Raw genomic sequence first — 17,273 nt, forward strand, 5'->3', positions numbered from 1 at the left:
AAAATACTTTCACTTTCACTCGAATGTTCTATTAGAGTAGTTCTATAGCTGACAGCATGCGCGCACAAATGTCCGGGACTTGCGCGTAACAACACCAGCTGCACACTTAGCAACCGTAATATTTTCGAATAGTGGCTGCTTTAGAAAATAAAATTGAGAGCATTTGTTTCAGAGTTTGTTCAATTGAAACTGAAAGGAAGCTGGAGTAATAACTGCATAGCTGCAGAACCATGTCTGAAGGAAAGAACTTCCCAGAAGCTGACAAAAATGGTGAAACCGAGTGTATAACACGCCCCCCAGAACCCTTGGCTGCAGAACAGAAAGCGAAGAGCAAAACTGCAACTCTGACTGACCAAAAGGAGAAGGCGTCTTACTTAGCAGCTTTCAGCTATTTTCTCTTGTTGCTTATACTACCAAATTTTGTGATGCTGTTTGCCTACACTATTATCGACCTGGAAGGAAATATCACACAGCTAATTGAGATATTACAGTCTCAAGACCTACAAGAAACTATGCTGCAAATTTGGTGGCCATATGCAATGGGTAACTATGAAACTTGGGTTATTATCATGACATTCTTTGTGTTTGAGTTGATACTGATGTTTGTTCTACCAGGACACCGCTATGTTCATGTGACTTGTACTGGAAATATACTACACTACAAGAACAATGGACTGCTGTCGTTTATCATTACTATAACTACGTTTAATGCACTGGTCTACTATGAGGTCATTGATCCTTCACTAGTCTACAACAACTTTATGTACCTAATGGGAGCTTTGAATTTACTAGTGATAGGATTGAGTTGCATTTTGTTTGTCAAAGGAAAGCTGTTCCCTTCCACTACAGATATCACTAGTACACGGAGCATTATTGTTGATTTCTACAAAGGGATTGAACTTCATCCTAAAATTTTGTGTTGTGATGTGAAGCTCTTTATCCACAGTCGGTTTGCAATGATGGGCTGGGCTTTACTTTTGCTATCGTTTGTCCATAAGCAATATGCTCTGTTTGGAATGTATTCTGATTCAATGGTTGCAGCCGTTGTGCTGCAAATAATATACATCACTAAATTCTTCTTTTGGGAACAAGGCTACGTTAAATCACTAGATATCACTGATGATAGAGCAGGATTTTCCAGTGTAAGTACATGATTAACAGTGAATACACTTGTGTAATGGATGTGTTAAATTGTTCTAATAAAGTATTTTGATGTGTGTGACCTAGTCTATCAAGAAATACCAGTTTAAAGTATTTATTTAGTGTGTTGTAGCTCACCAATGGTTAAAGCTACATGTATCAAATTTTCATGTTTTACACCAATTCCGTAAACTTCCAGAGCATCCACTGTACATGTAGCCAAACAGTTAAGCTTCCCACCATTTTTAACTCAATGTTGACAAGCTCCAAAAGGAGTGGTGGTAGGGAGGCAAGAGGATACAAAATAAAAGAGGAACGCATGGGGATGAATTAGGCCAAAGTATGGGGCATACATTCAGTTCTCAAAACTCACTACATTTATAGCACAGGACTTTATTCAACACCATGGAGATGTACAGCCACTGGCCAGAGTTCCGTACAGATTGGCACTATACTTGGGGAAAGCAGCCAGCAAAAGCAGACCACTCAAATCTTGATTGTGAAAATTTGATAGTTCATTCTGGTGCTTTGTGTTCCTGGAGAAAGATCAAATCTGCTACCATGCACAAGACCAGTTTCCAAGAATACAATGGGGACCACTATACATGAGAGTGGTTCAGAAAGTGAATTTTAGTTTGGATGAATTTAAGCGCCTTTCAACTATATCTTCACTTATGCTATTGACAAAATACTCTAATAGAACAGTCGTTTCTAATAAGTAATGGGTTATTTGAGAATTAAGGTTATATATTACTTGCAGGCTGTACATTGGCAGAAATATACTTATACCACATCACAATAGCAGAACACTTTGTGCAATGTTCTGTTTCAACGAAAACTCCGTACAGACTACCTTTCCTTTTAATTTGGTGAATGTTTTACAGCAAACAGAGGTAATAACTGTTCATGTAACTAGGTTAACTACATTATAGTCTATTTCTGGTTGGTTGACTAGGGAAAAAAAGCGTTAAAAGTCACATGCTTGAAAGTAGCCAATGAGATTAGTAGTCTTCAGTTTAAACTAATGCCGTCTGCCTGGCATGAAATTTCATCGGTTATTTTTATTCACATGATATTTTTGTATATGGCCTATGTGGACAACTAACCTGAAATAGACTGTAGCATATCCATTTGCACTAACATTAAGTATGTTACAGAAAGGATGTAACATAAAACTGTGTTTGTACTGTCTTTAGTGCTGGGGAAACATGGTTTGGGTGCCATGTATCTACACCTCCCAAACGCTATACCTCATTACTCACCCTATTAACTTGGGACTTCCTCTGACCACTACATTGATGATAGCTGGTATGTGGAGCATCTACATCAACTATGAAGCTGATTTCCAAAAACAAGATGTTCGCAAGAATGCACAATGCAAAATCTGGAGAAATGATGTTCAAGTGATAAAAACTAACTACAAACTCAAGGATGGAAGTGAAACGGACACTGTACTATTGTTGTCAGGGTGGTGGGGAGTTTCTCGTCACTTTCACTACTTACCAGAAGTATTGGCAGCTCTGTGCTGGAGCCTCCCAACTCTATTTAATACTCTACTACCATATTTCTATGTGATGTATCTAGTTGTACTGATGGCGAGCAGAACAAGAAGAGTTGACAAACGCTGCCAAGAGAAGTATGGATCTGACTGGGAAGAATACTGCAAAAGGGTGCCATATAAAATCATACCAGGAGTATTCTAATTACACTTAACTTGTGAATATCACATTGTATATTAAGTACACCATATTTAAAAATGTGTATGTATTGTATGTATGTATGCATGTATGTATGTATGTTATGTACAGGGTGTATGTATGTACGTATGTTACATACATATAATAGGTATTGTACATAATATGTATGCATATGTATCAGCATGTATGTGTGCTTGTATATATACAATCACACACAAAAACCATACGTATATTGAAAATATTCACACAAACTTAACTGTTCGGTCTTTCAACAAGTTAAATGGAGCATTGTCCCATTTCTTAAGTGCAGCTTGCACTACTTCAGGCTCCAAGTGAGAAAATATTTCCATAATAATATCATCATTTCCATTATCAATGTCAGCTATAAGAGCGTCAACAAAACGCTGGGTAAGGAACATAACACTATTCTCTAGATACTGCATGAAAAGTAGTCTATCTAAGCTACGATAGCCCATGATAATGAAAAAGGAATGAAACCCTTCTGGCAGTGGTAGCTTCAATTGGTTTAAAGCAAGAAAATAAGCTTCAATTAACTCAAACAAAAGTAGCTCTTTAGCAGGAGATTCTGAGTGGATGGGTTGATCCACTGGATTATTATCTAATGAAAATCCCACAACCTTCCATATAGTGTCTAAAACTATTTGTACTTGTAGAAACAAACTTGATGTGTAACTCTTTGCTACATTGTGAATTATTGTTTTCAGTCTAAGTGGCAAACGCTTTGAATAAAACTCGTAGCAACTGTATGTCAACTGTTCTTTCTGTTCTTTAAGAATTTTTTGAAACTCTTCATCAACAGCCAAAAAGTTCAAAGTCTCAGAGGCTTGACTGGTTGAATGTGAACTCCTTCGTCGTCCAGTTAGCGTGGCAGTGATACGTCCAATTACAGAATCTGATCCGGACCGTGTCAAAGCTGATCTACTCTGTGTTGGTGATGAAGCAGTTGTCTCTAACTGTGGCATAGAACCAGACGCATGTGTGGTACTCACAAGAGTGGGCAAGTTCAGCCGCTCAATCTTAGAAGTGCTCAACACTGCATTAAAACACAAACAACCCAAAGGTCCTTCTGGAATAAAAGTCATTAACTCTTCTGGATGACTCAAGTTGAAAGTAGCCTCACACTGCCCATGTAATTGTTGAACAAACTTCTTCATTGGTGCACACTGGATTAGAGCACTGGTCCGACCTTGGTTGTCTTTGGCAATGATGCCTTGAAAAGTGCTCTTGGTTGTTAGTGGCAGCTGCTTTAATACCAAACTCTTGCACTCATATTGCATGCTAGCATAGGCTGCAGATACTATATACTCTGCTATGATGTCTGGTACTTCAGGAGATAACGGATTATCAGCCAGTGATGATATCATGGAATTGGCAAGCTCAGGTTGACGGAGGCAAACAAGTGCCAAATGTATTAAACTTAATTTCATATTCTGTGTTTTGAACAAATCTAAAAATGCTATCTGATTTAATTGGCACTGGTAAGTTATCTTAGAGCTGCACTCCATAAACGTCGTATCAAACTCTCCAATCAGTGTGGTGGATAAAACAGGCGTCAACCTAGGATTAACTGTGCCACAGGGAAGGCTAGGAGTTAACTCCTTTCCCAAAATCAAATGATGACAAGGGTCAGACTTTGCCCCAACATTGAGCAAGTGAAAGAGATAGCCTTGAGCATACACAGCAACAAACTGCCCTAACAGCATAAAATGTAGTGGAATTCCATCCTCGGCTTTATCATCAAGGTTAACGTACCCCTTCAAAACGTGGCCATTGTGCATCATGAATACAGAATATTCAAGTTTGTACTGACTACCTGCATCATCAGACTGGCCACTACCATCATTGTGTTGGACGCACACACACCAGGAACCATCCTTGACATAAAGAACTTGCATGTTGACTTCCTTCTGAGGCAGAATAAAGGCACCAGGAGAATCATAGTAGGTAGTTTTACCAATGTAGTGAAAACAGTCATAAGGGAGCTTAAACTGCAAGCAGAAAACAACAATATGATACGTCTGTGAAAAGTCAACACAGGCAATCGTAATTCCCTTGTCCTCAGGGCTGTAAAACCTTGCATAGTACAACCATTGGTTAATGGAATCCCACTGATACCAATCAATCTCTTCTGTGATTACCTCTTCCTTGGGTTCATCTGAAATAACAGTGTAGTTCTGGATCGTCCGAAGATGTATCTGATAAAATATGACACCAACTTTATGCATAATCAACAAGAGCTTAGCCTCAGGGCGAACGGTGCCCAATTTACGAAAATCAAACCCCATTGAGTTAAGAAACAGCACTTTGTGATAGTAAAGGGAGTCAAGCTTAAGTGGAACAGGAGGGTCATCTGACTGGGTGTTCACAATGTAAGTGCTAAACATCGACTCATCAGAGCCTTCCTTGATTATAGTAAAAGCTAGTAATGATGTGTTTTCATTGACTGAAGCACTGACAATGTTGGTTGGCTCCGAGAACTTGTAGAGGACTGAATGTATGGGACTATTGGGGAAATGCATTCCAATGCAAGTACCACCATCCTGGTTCCAGGAAAAAAGGTATGATCCATTTCTTTCTTGCCCAACTATCTTGATGGTAGTTTTTACCTCTTCAACTTCACTTGGTTGTAAATCTTTAATGAGGTGTTTATTAACCAGCTGGTTGAAGTCATAAGATTCCTTGAACCTGATTATAGGTTCTGACACATCCCTTGGTTGATCCATCAGTTACAACCCTACAAATATCAAACAAGAGCTACATGGAATATGTTTTTATAGTAAGGATCACAATAGGAATGAAATACTGTATTGTGGGTTTTAATAGTGAAACATTCATTCAGTAAAATTTAATTTGTGAGTAGTTTGGTGACACTGTTGTGTGACTTTGCTAAGGACGCATGCTGTTGAAAGCTCCATCACTAAGCACTCTGGAAAGATACATTTGTTCAATGTGTGTCTGGTAATACATGTCAAAGCAAAACGTATGAATAAGAAGTGCACATGATTCAAAATAACAATCTTCACTCAAAAATAAATCTAAGGGTTCAATAGCCCACAGGCTCATCAGCAAGTCTAGCACTCTCTTCAAGCTTTCTTCCAACCCATGCACAACTTGGGCAAGAAAGATAGCTGACAAAAATGATGACATGGCTGTGTGCATGACACTATGCATGCGCAATTCATTTTGTTTTCACACTGCTACAGTAGTTGAAACGTAACTGGTTTGTGTTTGTTGCAGATTGTTGCCAGAAGGCATCTTTGTGTGTGCCTTATGTAGCTCACTCAGTTCATTAGAAAGGTTACATAATCACACTTTTGAGATTGTCTCAAATTAATTATGTGAGAACTGTTATGTAAATTAAACATCTGCGACAACTATACACTTGTGTGCATTCAAATATCAAACAGCAGAAAAATATAAAATTGCCACCATTCTCATCAAGTCTAATACTCTAAGAACATGCTGTAGCATAACTCATTTTTATTTACTTATCAATATATCCCATATACTGACTAGAGATCTACATCTTACCCAACCCCTGTACCTTTTCATAACGACAAAGTTATTCCTTTTAGAAATCCTTCTTAGGAAGGTGAGGACACAGTGGGGATCTGACAAGCGACCCGAGAGTCGGGGGGGACATTGTGCATCACTGGGTTTAATGATCCTATATGTGACTGAATCCCAAATGTTTGCGCAAAGCTAATTTTAAACCCTAGAATGTATTAAACAGTAATATTTTAAAAAAAATCTGTTAAGTTTCTGAGCACCGGACCGTATAGTGGGAAATTGTCGAGGGACGAAACTTTCACGAAACTGTGCAAAATATGACATTCATGTTTTTAAATTCAGGAAAGTCTAGAAAGCGGGTAATAGCTATGTGTACAAACTGAAACATTTCACGATTTTATTTTCACAAAACTATCATCACTTGCGAAATTCGTGAAAGTTTCGTCCCTTGAAAATTTCCGGCTATACGGCACTTGTTTTGAATTGGGTGGTAACAAAAAAAATCCTTGGTATTATCATATTCCCCAAAGCAAGAGGAGTTCATTTCGTGCCAGTGTTTCAGAAGATATTAGCATTAATTTACCTGGCATTGGACATGCAGTTCACTCTTGTCTTTCTCTGTTTACACCTTCGCCCTGGTGGTAGGAAAGACCTTAAGATGTGAAAATGATGGTGTAGTGTTACATCTCCATACAAGACTGCATTCATAAATCATAAATTATTATAACTGTTCAATTAAGTACCCAAAGGTTAATCTAGGTGGGCAGTTCTCCTCCCCCCCATATAGGTTTAGATCTAAAGTCTTGATACATAGTTACAAATGAAAATAACTAATTGATGGTCTTTCCCAAAGTTGTAAAATCAAATGGTCAATATTCAGAGGCATCACAGTAAAATTTCACCAAAATCATGTATCTTCATTCTTCACACCCAAATTTCAAAAATTTCCTGGAGGACATGTCAACAGATCCCTAGAAACCGAAACCTCATGGTTCACATTTTGGAGTGTAGTGATCCTCTCTCAGAAGAGTCAGAATCCTCTAGAACCACTAAAACCAAATGCCACCCCCCCATCCCCAGCTTAATATTCTGGGTTGAGCCCTGGTGCCTGTAGTTTATTTTCCATACTATGCAAATAAATTTTTACTAAAGCTCTTGCTCATAAACTTCATTCCTTTAGCTAAATGTAATTAGAAAAATGTGCAAAAAACATGTGGAGATCTAGTCACATAAAATGATCAGATTTACAAATGGGTAGGGAAAGTTCACCAATCTTTCCTTTTGATCCAATGACAAAAGAAGGAAGAGTTAAGTCTAGTGGTAATGGCATATAAGCAATTAACGAACCCGCCACTCTAATTAATACACATCAACAACGTCTAAATTATAGCAAAGATAGTCAGTACACGCACATACTAAGACATGCACACAAAGTATCATAACAATTAAAATTAGTCTCACTTTGTTAACGAAGTACTCTTCAAGAAACTCCCAACACTGTCACATGATCTCACACGTAATTATAGTCTAGCGCCGCCCGCAACTAAATAGGGGCGGGCGCATGCAATGATTACATGTACAGTTGCTTAGTCTTAGCTCGCACCATACGTACTTTTGCTTTCATCTACGCCGAGATATTAGAGGCGATAACGTGGTTTATTGTTAGACTGAGATTTGCCAGCAAATCAGCTGCGTATTGTATTGAGATTGTGTGGCAGCTATACAGGATTTTCGGTCGCGGATCAACAGCTGAAATTTTCTTGGAATCCCGTTGACCGGGTGTTCCGCACCGAATTCTAGTCTCGAGTGGCCAGACCGCTTTTTCTCCCACGGCGCTTATCGATTGGAAATTATAAGAATAATAGACAGGGTGTCTATTATCTATGCCTAATGGCGAGACTAACCGAATTCGCCATTTCAGTGCATTAGACCTTTTTTTTTTTTTTACAAAAAAAAAAAAAAAAAAAAACTAGACCAGACAGCGGCCCGATCAAACAACGATGAACTGGTCAGTCTGACCAGTTCATCGTTGTTTCAGAGTTCATAGATCGTATATTCTTCGTACGAAGAATATACGATCTATGGAAGAGCGACTAATAGCTCTGCCCAGCCTTCGTGAGGCTACTGTATCATACTTGAACTAGCTAGCTACCCTCGTAGCTACCGATGATAGCCAGTCTTTTTTCATAGCCGACATACCCGTCTACGACGATTACTACGTACATGTGAGTTCACCAGTAACTATAACTATATCTCCCGGTCCCTACTATTATTAACTCTTGGTTATACAGTATTGTATAGGTAGCTACGCTAGCTACAGTTAGTATTAAATTGATAATCAACCATCTCTAGTCAATACGGCTCAGGAACTTTGTCTATTCAGTAGTTGTTATTGTTATTATCTACTTTACCAGTTAGGCACTGGAGGGTGTACACAGAAGGCAGAGCCTGTTCGAGGTGTTTACCCATAGCCTAGTTGACCCAGTATACGGATTAGGAACTTAGAAGGTTAGGTTAGGTCAGGGTTAAGGTTAGAGGGTTATACACAGAGCTCGACACAGATATACACACACTGTGAAAACTAGTAGTTGTGTATAGTAATACCTGCCGGTGTGTGTAGCTGTGTATATATGTCTCTGTCGGTATACTTGTGTGTACCTATGTATGTACCATGTGTATACTTGTGTATACCCATATCAAAACATATGTATGGGATTTGTCAAATCAAGCATTTTCAGGTGGTCAGCATTAAAAGTTTCCAAAACACTGGGTTAAACCCTTAAAAATTAAGAACTATGCATTAAATAAATCTAATATCTGTTTAAAATCTTTTTCTGAAACCTCAACTTGGTAAAACAGGCTGATTATAAAATCTCATCATTCCTTGTCATTCGTTGTCCAATGCCTACATACAAAAACACTAATTTACAACCTTTAACTCACAAAATCTCTACAGCACACCATACAATAAAAGAAAGCCCTTGAATTTCTCTATCCAATTCTGACCGTACAAACCTTCAGTGCTGGTCACTGTAAAGTACTAATAATAAATAAATAATAAAATGGGAAAATGTCGCCATAGCGACAGTTGTTTACTGCTGATGATGGCATTATACGCGCTCCATACATTAACCTATTGGAAAAATTAATTATCTTGGCAGGAAAATCCCAATTTGCAAGTTGTTATCCTCAACCAAATTAGCTAAATTTGGTATCATTCTACGCACCAAAGGATGCTTAATAAGACTCCAACCATACAAATTGTTAAACAGGTTAGTTTACAGAGATATGTTGAAAAACACGTGTCTTTACGGACATTCTGAACACATAAATTTCGCAGTACAAGGTTCCTTTTTCACTTCTCCTTTGTTACTACACAAAGAACTTACACATGAATCGAATTGCCTTTCATCAAGGAATCTGATAAACCAAACTTAGTGTTTGTCAACCAGAGTACGCAGAAGTTATGGCACCTTGTTTAGAAGATGGTGTTATTTTATACGAAACGGGTGTAACCCATTCGGAAATCCGGAATATCTTACACAAGTTTTGATATGCATTGTATATTGCATGGTGTATATAGCTGTGTGTTCTCGTGTATACCTGCATCTATAGTTGTGTCTGTGTGTTATATACCCTGTATACCGGTGTGCCAGCACTCGATCAGCCAGTATGTCCATATCAGTGCATGCACTGCACTAGCAATGCTTATAGCTACCCAAGGACTCTTGGTCCTATATCAGGAAAATAACACGGTTGAGCAATGTTATTTTTTTTGTGGATTTCCAATTGTGTGCCTACATGGAGGTCTAAATCAAGGATTAAATTTTTGCTATTATATAACCCACAAAACCTCAAAAATCAATGAAAATTTTTCTCTCAGGCTATACAGTATGTTTTGTGTAGATAGTAAATGGCCAGTTAAGCTCTTATTTTGGATGATTCCTGATCAACTCATAAAACGAGACCAAGTTTTGCGAGGCAACTCAGTGTACTTTTGAGGTTTGCGTCATATGTGGATTGCTACAAAAATGGACATTACTGTCCTTAATCATGGAAATGCTGTAAATTTACAAACTGACCTAGCAGAGGTTGTTCACAAAGCTTTTGCTTCAGTATAACACTGTGAGTTAATGGGTGTCAAAGTTTGGAAAATGTTCTTTTCCGAATGAATATTCACCATTCAATATGCCAAGAAAGTGATTGTTAATATTCTTCCTTGTAGCTACTTGTTTGTTTTTCCTTTTTGTAACATTATTATGACTGGTAAAAAACCACGCATTTTCGCTTAAAAGAAAGAATGACACCAGGCTGAACGTGTATCCCAACTATCATACCAAAATGGCCATATAAAGTGCTTTGTTGTCGACTATGTTCAGCCAATTACACAATGTTACAAATGAAGAACACTACAAGAAGGACCTCTATCTGCACTGGATCAATCCAATCATCATGGAAAACTCCCAATACAAACGTATGGTAGGGAAGCCATCACGCAGATTGATGCCTTGTACTGATAGTAAAAGCACAAAGTAGGACCTCCATTATCCGAACACCTGTATGCAAGCTGAATCACAAAAGTGTTCAGATAAGTGAATTTGTTCGGATAAATGAAGCCCATTGATTTATATACAGAGCTCTGTTGAACTACTCTAATAGAACATACAACTGTGACAAAATACTCTAATAGAACTTACACCTGTTGACAAAATACCCTAATAGAACAGTCACCACTACTGATCGGATAATCGAAGTTTGGATAATCGAGGTCCTACTGTACAGGTAAACCATGAAGCATGCATTGTACATACTGTGGTATGCCAAAAGGCACCTATCAGGCTGAAGCGACATTGAACAGTAAGCCTGTAGCCTTAATTGTTATTGAGTTACACTGTCTGAAGGCATCAGTTAGGCAGTCAGTCAGAAGACATTTTTACACGGAACTATATAATTTAAAAAAAAAAATAGCTAGCAGCCCAATGCACTTTTGGGCTTTATTACTAAGGTGCCATGAAGGTAGCTATTGTGAGGTTGGTTTCTGGTCAATATTTTATTTGCCAGAAGGTTAAAACCTATAATATCTAGCCTAATATACAGACAGTACTATCGTACTATATATACGATAGTAAAACTTAATGTGGTCTAATTTTTTTATTAAACTATATTAAGTTTACAATTTGAGTCTCAATAGCCACAAGTTTTGATATTCATTTATTAAGACTTTACAGCACAAGTGCTGAAGGTCTGTAGATACCTGAAAGTTGCTATATAAAGTATGTTTGAAAAGGTGATATGGTAGCTACTGCATATCAAAAAATTAGGCTATTAGAAATTGTCAACTTAAGAAAATTCTGAATTTAACATGAAGTGTGCATTAAAAATTATATAGCTACTGTATGTCCTTTTTGTAGTTTTAGCTTGGTCCCACTGATCAGTTAAAAAGGTCAACAGCCCTTGTTTCTAGTCCTATGGAAAATACATATATTTACACTATATACAAAAGCGCAAATGTGTGCCGATTAGAATCCCTAATTTTCCCAACAAACCATACATAAAGCATCAATACAATGGCATCTGAACTTTTGTTATATCATACAGTACGATAGTACTGTATAGTAGGGACATCGAAGGTGTGGGGGATCTTTGTGATATAATATAACCCAAAATCCTGCCACGATTTTTCCTCACAATGACATGACAGTATTGGTTGGGTAAAACCAAGCCCAAAAGTGTCTTCAGATTGACCCGAAACGTTTCCGTCAAGTTGCTACAAAATTTTTTTTTTAATTTAATCAATGGAATTTTCTACTTACCTGCCTGCCTGCCTGACGCCTTCAGTCAAGCATAGCGGAAAACTGGCTACAGCTACAGCCCTAATTCTTTTGCAGAAATGTTTCTAGCTCGCTTAAGAAAAAACCTTTGGTATATTGATAAACATACAATGCTTGTGCTATTGTCTTACCTTTTATCCTTCTTTACCATGGCCATCAGTCAAGGTTCTACCGCTGAGTGTTAATAGACTACAGTACGGCTTCCATCTACCAGAGTATATTGCATTAAACTATTCGAATACACGTGGTTGCCAGGTGCACCAAACTATTTTGAACGCACGTGTATGTGACTCGCTGTTGATATCTATCAGTGAGAGCAACTCGCGGCGAACTATATAGCAATGTGTAAGTCAATAAATATAGTTTATTTAGTAACAATGTTAAACCGTCAGGTCATCCAGGTCCCACTTTACAGACTATTCGGGTCTGACCCCACTTGCTAAACTACATGTGGACGTTTTACTACACATCATAGCATAGCCCTGCTTCTTTCGTGAGCCTGCAGGCTTATGTAGAGCCACACCCACTGATCAGTTGTTATTGTATGAGTCATAATCCACCATAATAGTGCTGTGATTAACTCTTAAAATATTGTGACTGGTTTTGAGGCTATGTAGTGGTGATGAACTTGCAAAAAAAACTTCACAAACAAGTATAAGAAAAAATTAGGAATTTTAAATTAGAGTAGGGACAGTGTATAGTGCTGCAATAAAAAGTACTGAAACAAGCTGGATCGGAGTAGTACATAATGTCCAAATACTGTAAAACAATAAAAAGTGAAATCCCTACTGTGCTACACTCAATGCACAGTAGGGATATTCACTTCTTATTGTTTTACAGTACGTACTACTCCGATCCAGCTTGTTTCAGTACTTTTTATTGCAGCATTATACACTGTCCCTAATCTAATTTAAAATTCCAAATTTTTTCTTATACTTGTTTGTGAAGTTTTTTGCAAGCTCATGACCACTAAATATCTGCTGAGTTACTCACAGCACTATTATACTAGATTATGACTCATACAATAACAACTGATCAGTGGGCGTGGCTCTACATAAGCCTGCAGACAATAATGGACGTGGATTCATTCATACCTACGAACTGATGAATGGGCGTGGCTACCGTATGTCTACAGACAGTAATTTACGTAAGTGGGCGTGGATTCGTGCATACCTATACACTGATGAATGGACATGGCTGCCATATGTCTACAGACAGTAATTTACATAAGTGGGCGTGGATTCGTGCATACCTATACACTGATGAATGGACATGGCTACCATATGTCTACAGACTGTAATTTACGTAAGTGAGCGTGGCTCACAAAAGAAGCAGAGCTACACTATGACGTGTAGTAACACGTCCACATTTAATTTAGCACATGGGATCAGACCCGGTGTAAAGCAGGACCTGGATGACCCGACTCGATTTAACATTGTTACTAAATAAACTATATTTATTGACTTACACATTGCTATATAGTTCGCCGTGAGTTGCTCTCTCTGATCGATATCAACAGCGAGTCACGTACGCGTGTGTATTTGGTGCAACCGGCGACCACGTGTATTTGAATAGTTTGATGCAATATACGCTAGTATGGAAGCCGTACTGTAGTCTATTAACACTCTGCGGTAGAACCTTGACTGATGGCCATGGTAAAGAAGAATAAAAGGTAAGACAATAGCACAAGCATTGTATGCTTATCAGTATACCAAAGGTTTTTTCTTAAGCCAACTGGAAACGTTTCTACGAAAAAAATAGGGCTGTCGCTGTAGTCACTTTTCTGCTATGCTTGACTGAAGGCAGGCGGGCGGGCAGGCAGGCAGGCAGGCAGGTTGTAGAAAATTCTGTTGAATAATTTTTTTTTCTAAATTCTGTAGCAACTTGATGCAAACGTTTCGGGTCGATCTGAAGACACTTTTGGGATTGGTTTTACCCAACCAATACTGTCATGTCGTTGTGAGGAAAAATCATGGCAGGTTTTTGGGTTATATTATATCACGGACCACCCCCACACCTTTGATGTCTTTAATATACAGTACGATGATACTTAGTCAGATAACCACAAGGGAAGACAATTTTAATCAAACCTATAAACTGAGCTGCTTTGGATATTGGCTTTGAAGGAGGAGCAGGCTATTATAGAAATTCCTATTGTAGCTGCCTCTATAATATTTGGTCTTGTTTGTCTAAAGCCCACAGCTATAGTCTTAATCTTCTTACATGTATGACAAGCAATCCCTCCAACATGTAGCCAACAAGACTCTGGCAAGTTATATGACACTAGGACTATGAATAGTGAATCCTCTATTTGATGGCTTCTTTTCTCATATGTTATAGGCCCACTGTTATTCATAACACCAGGTATTATGATTATGATTAAAGTACCTGGTAAAAGCAGAGCCTGTATACCAGAAGGCCTTATAAAGGCCTAAGATATTTCTATTAACTGCACTAAGTATGTTTGAAAAGTAGGAGAAAGAAGAAAAAATCCATGGCTGGACCGGTCCTGGGCAGCCTCAAACCTGCAGCCATCCGATTAATGCTCGAACGCTTACAAGAGTCTGCCGGGCAGTCAGGATATTTTCTTATTACTATTTTCAAGTATTTGTATCCATAGGAACCCTAGAAAGTGACTTATTATTTCTAAGTACCCCAAGTGGAACCAAATGGACATTGTTTTATTATGATTAAAGTACCTGGTATGAATCCATTGGATAGATTCTTGTTGGCTGGGGTGATTGGTCAGGCTATTAGTTTGCACTCAATTGTACTGGTGCCTGCCACAGGCTATTAGCCTGCAAATAGTGTGCAAGAGTTTAGAGTAAAACTCACTGGAATTCTTTGCATAAACCGCATGGTGAACTACAAGTTAACACCCAATTGCAAGAATACAGATGCTGTAACCACAAACTTGTGTGTGATGTATAGCTTAATGGTTTGAGCGAGTACCTTCTAGTCATGGGGTAGTGGGTTTGTTCCTTGGCCTTTTTGGTTACAACGTTTTTTCTGTTATGTGTACTTTTTCGTGATCAACCTTTTTTAAGGTGCAACACTTTTGAATGTCCAACGTTTTCAGTGATTGAGCTTACAGTCAGTAAAAGCAAGTGTACTTTACTGCAGAAAGTGATGAAAATAGGTAGGTTAAAGAGTAGCATGTTGGTACGAAGCAAGGGTAAATTATTTACTCTTGGTATGAGTGTGTATATAGGTTTTAAAACATTATATAAAGTTTCAATGCTATAATTAAGTATAGATTTTACTTAGTTGAGCAGTACGTAATATATGTGACCAGATTTGCGAAAACCCGACACAATCGTGCAAACCAAAATTTGCAATAATAAAGCATTGAATACAATGGGTGAAACAGGGGCGGAGGAAGTAGTTGATATGAGGGAGGGCTGGGCTGACCCAGACTTAGTCTCTGGTTTGGTATGACCAAAAAAAAAAAAAAAAGTCACAACCAGCTAACAATAACTGCCCACCTCACCAGCTATGCATTCATAACTATAAACTACATAAAAATCCTTACATAGCTTGCTACACACTGCTCTAATACTGTGACTGCTTTATTATCGCAGTTTTCAGCCCCACTCCAAGAAGGATAATTTCGGCATAGTATCATCCTGAGGGGGGGCTTTAGCCTCCTAGCCCCCCCTTTCCGCCGCCTATGAGGTGAAATACTTGCATAATATTGAAAAAATTCCATAAAATGTTTGAACGTCTCTTTCTTAGCGAAGAAAGGGACTAACAATAAAACCTTGGATATCATCTTTTTTGCCTGCTCAAGAGGAGTTGGAAAATCATTGTTTCGTTGCAGTAGACCCAAAGATATGCAAGATATGAACATTTGTTTATGTCACGTCAAAGCGAACGTACGCGATTGATTTTTCTTTACGAATTTTGCCTTTGTATGCAGTGAAGAAGGGCGAGTAAAGGAAAAACTTACCCAGTAATTGATTCCCCTGTTCATGGCAAACACAATGGTAAAACTTGTAGCTTGCTACCTCAATTCATTGGTAAGTTACAACCGTTTTTGTAGGCGCCTGTACTTTATTTTCCCTATACTTGCTGTACAAATTGATTTTGCTACTTTGTAGGGCTGTAACTCCTAAAGTCATTGGCATATGAGGCTGAAACTTTGCCAGAGAGTATACTTGGCTAAGTAGATTATAAATATTAATAAACAGGAATTTGAAAATTGCACGATTGTGTCGGATTTTTGCAGATCCGGTCACATATTTTATGGTTGTAACACGGTTACAAGGTACATTTTGTCATATCCCGAGTAATCATGTTATAACTGTTATATTCTACATTCCAGTAGATGAAACAATTATAGATAGCAAGTTATAGTGAAACAGCACCTGCTGAAGATCACAATTAGTAGAAAATCCTTGATGGATCAGACATTTTAGATGCTTTAGCGGTGCCATGCTTATCTACTCGAAGGAGACAAGAGTTCACTGAAAATCCATAATTTGGTTGATTTAGGCAAGGACGTAGGCAGGGGGGGGGGGGGGGGGGGGGGTCAGATGGTTCAGACGAACCCCCCTTTCAGAGGCAATTTAAAAAAAATTAAAAACCACACCAAATCTCTCAGTCCTGGAGCTCTCTGGTAGCGCGCTCCTCTGTTCTACTCTTGAGGGTCACATCACATTAATGCTGAACCTCATGCCTATTGCATCATGTGATCAACTGTACACATGATGCATGGTTGAAATGGCGAAGGACTTTTCAATGGTTGGTTGAGACATACAAGGCAGTAGCTGCTAAACTTGAGTGGTCGTGTTATACATGTGTCAGGTTAGGACAAACTGTGAATTGTTGATGTATATTTACCTGGTTCGGCCGGCTGTGGGCGCACTCCTGGTTTATGGTTTGTATATTTGTTACATGTTGTGGGAATGTGATGTCTTGGAGTACAAGCCTAGTCTGAAGTTATTGACCATCAACAGGAGGACCGACTGAGAATAATGTATAGCTGGAAAGTATTGCCAACTAAGGGACTCAAGTGTGGAGGGCTTCCGTGTGCCAGGAAATTGAAGTTGACTGTCAGTATGCTGTCTGGAAG

The 17,273-nt window shown here is 38.5% G+C and overlaps 2 protein-coding genes across 3 annotated transcripts; one reads left to right on the forward strand and one right to left on the reverse strand.

The window, feature by feature from the left end:
* Nucleotides 1–121: 121 nt before the first annotated feature.
* LOC136240623 (uncharacterized) lies at nt 122–3,083 on the forward strand. Its single transcript, XM_066031635.1, has 2 exons — nt 122–1,142; nt 2,337–3,083. The coding sequence occupies exons 1-2, from the start codon at nt 231–233 to the stop codon at nt 2,841–2,843; spliced, it is 1,419 nt and encodes a 472-aa protein (XP_065887707.1). The 5' UTR covers nt 122–230; the 3' UTR covers nt 2,844–3,083.
* Nucleotides 2,869–7,970, reverse strand: LOC136240621 (gamma-secretase-activating protein-like). Of its 2 annotated transcripts, XM_066031634.1 has the most exons (3): nt 7,830–7,903; nt 6,952–7,020; nt 2,869–5,592 (listed from the first exon to the last, which is right to left on the reverse strand). In XM_066031634.1, the coding sequence occupies exon 3, from the start codon at nt 5,579–5,581 to the stop codon at nt 3,080–3,082; it is 2,502 nt and encodes an 833-aa protein (XP_065887706.1). In that variant the 5' UTR covers nt 5,582–5,592; nt 6,952–7,020; nt 7,830–7,903; the 3' UTR covers nt 2,869–3,079. The 2 variants fall into 2 exon arrangements, with proteins under 2 accessions (XP_065887706.1, XP_065887705.1); XM_066031633.1 differs by lacking the exon at nt 6,952–7,020 and having other exon boundaries at nt 7,830–7,970.
* Nucleotides 7,971–17,273: the final 9,303 nt, after the last annotated feature.

Source organism: Dysidea avara, chromosome 12 (assembly GCF_963678975.1).
Source record: "Dysidea avara chromosome 12, odDysAvar1.4, whole genome shotgun sequence".
Classification (NCBI taxonomy): Eukaryota; Metazoa; Porifera; class Demospongiae; order Dictyoceratida; family Dysideidae; genus Dysidea; species Dysidea avara.

Coding starts and splice junctions, on each gene's coding strand:
- LOC136240623 (XM_066031635.1), top strand. CDS start 231: ATGTCTGAAGGAAAGAACTTCCCAGAAGCTGACAAAAATGGTGAAACC. Junction 1,143..2,336: donor ATAGAGCAGGATTTTCCAGT/GTAAGTACATGA, acceptor TACTGTCTTTAG/TGCTGGGGAAACATGGTTTG.
- LOC136240621 (XM_066031633.1), bottom strand. CDS start 5,581: ATGGATCAACCAAGGGATGTGTCAGAACCTATAATCAGGTTCAAGGAA.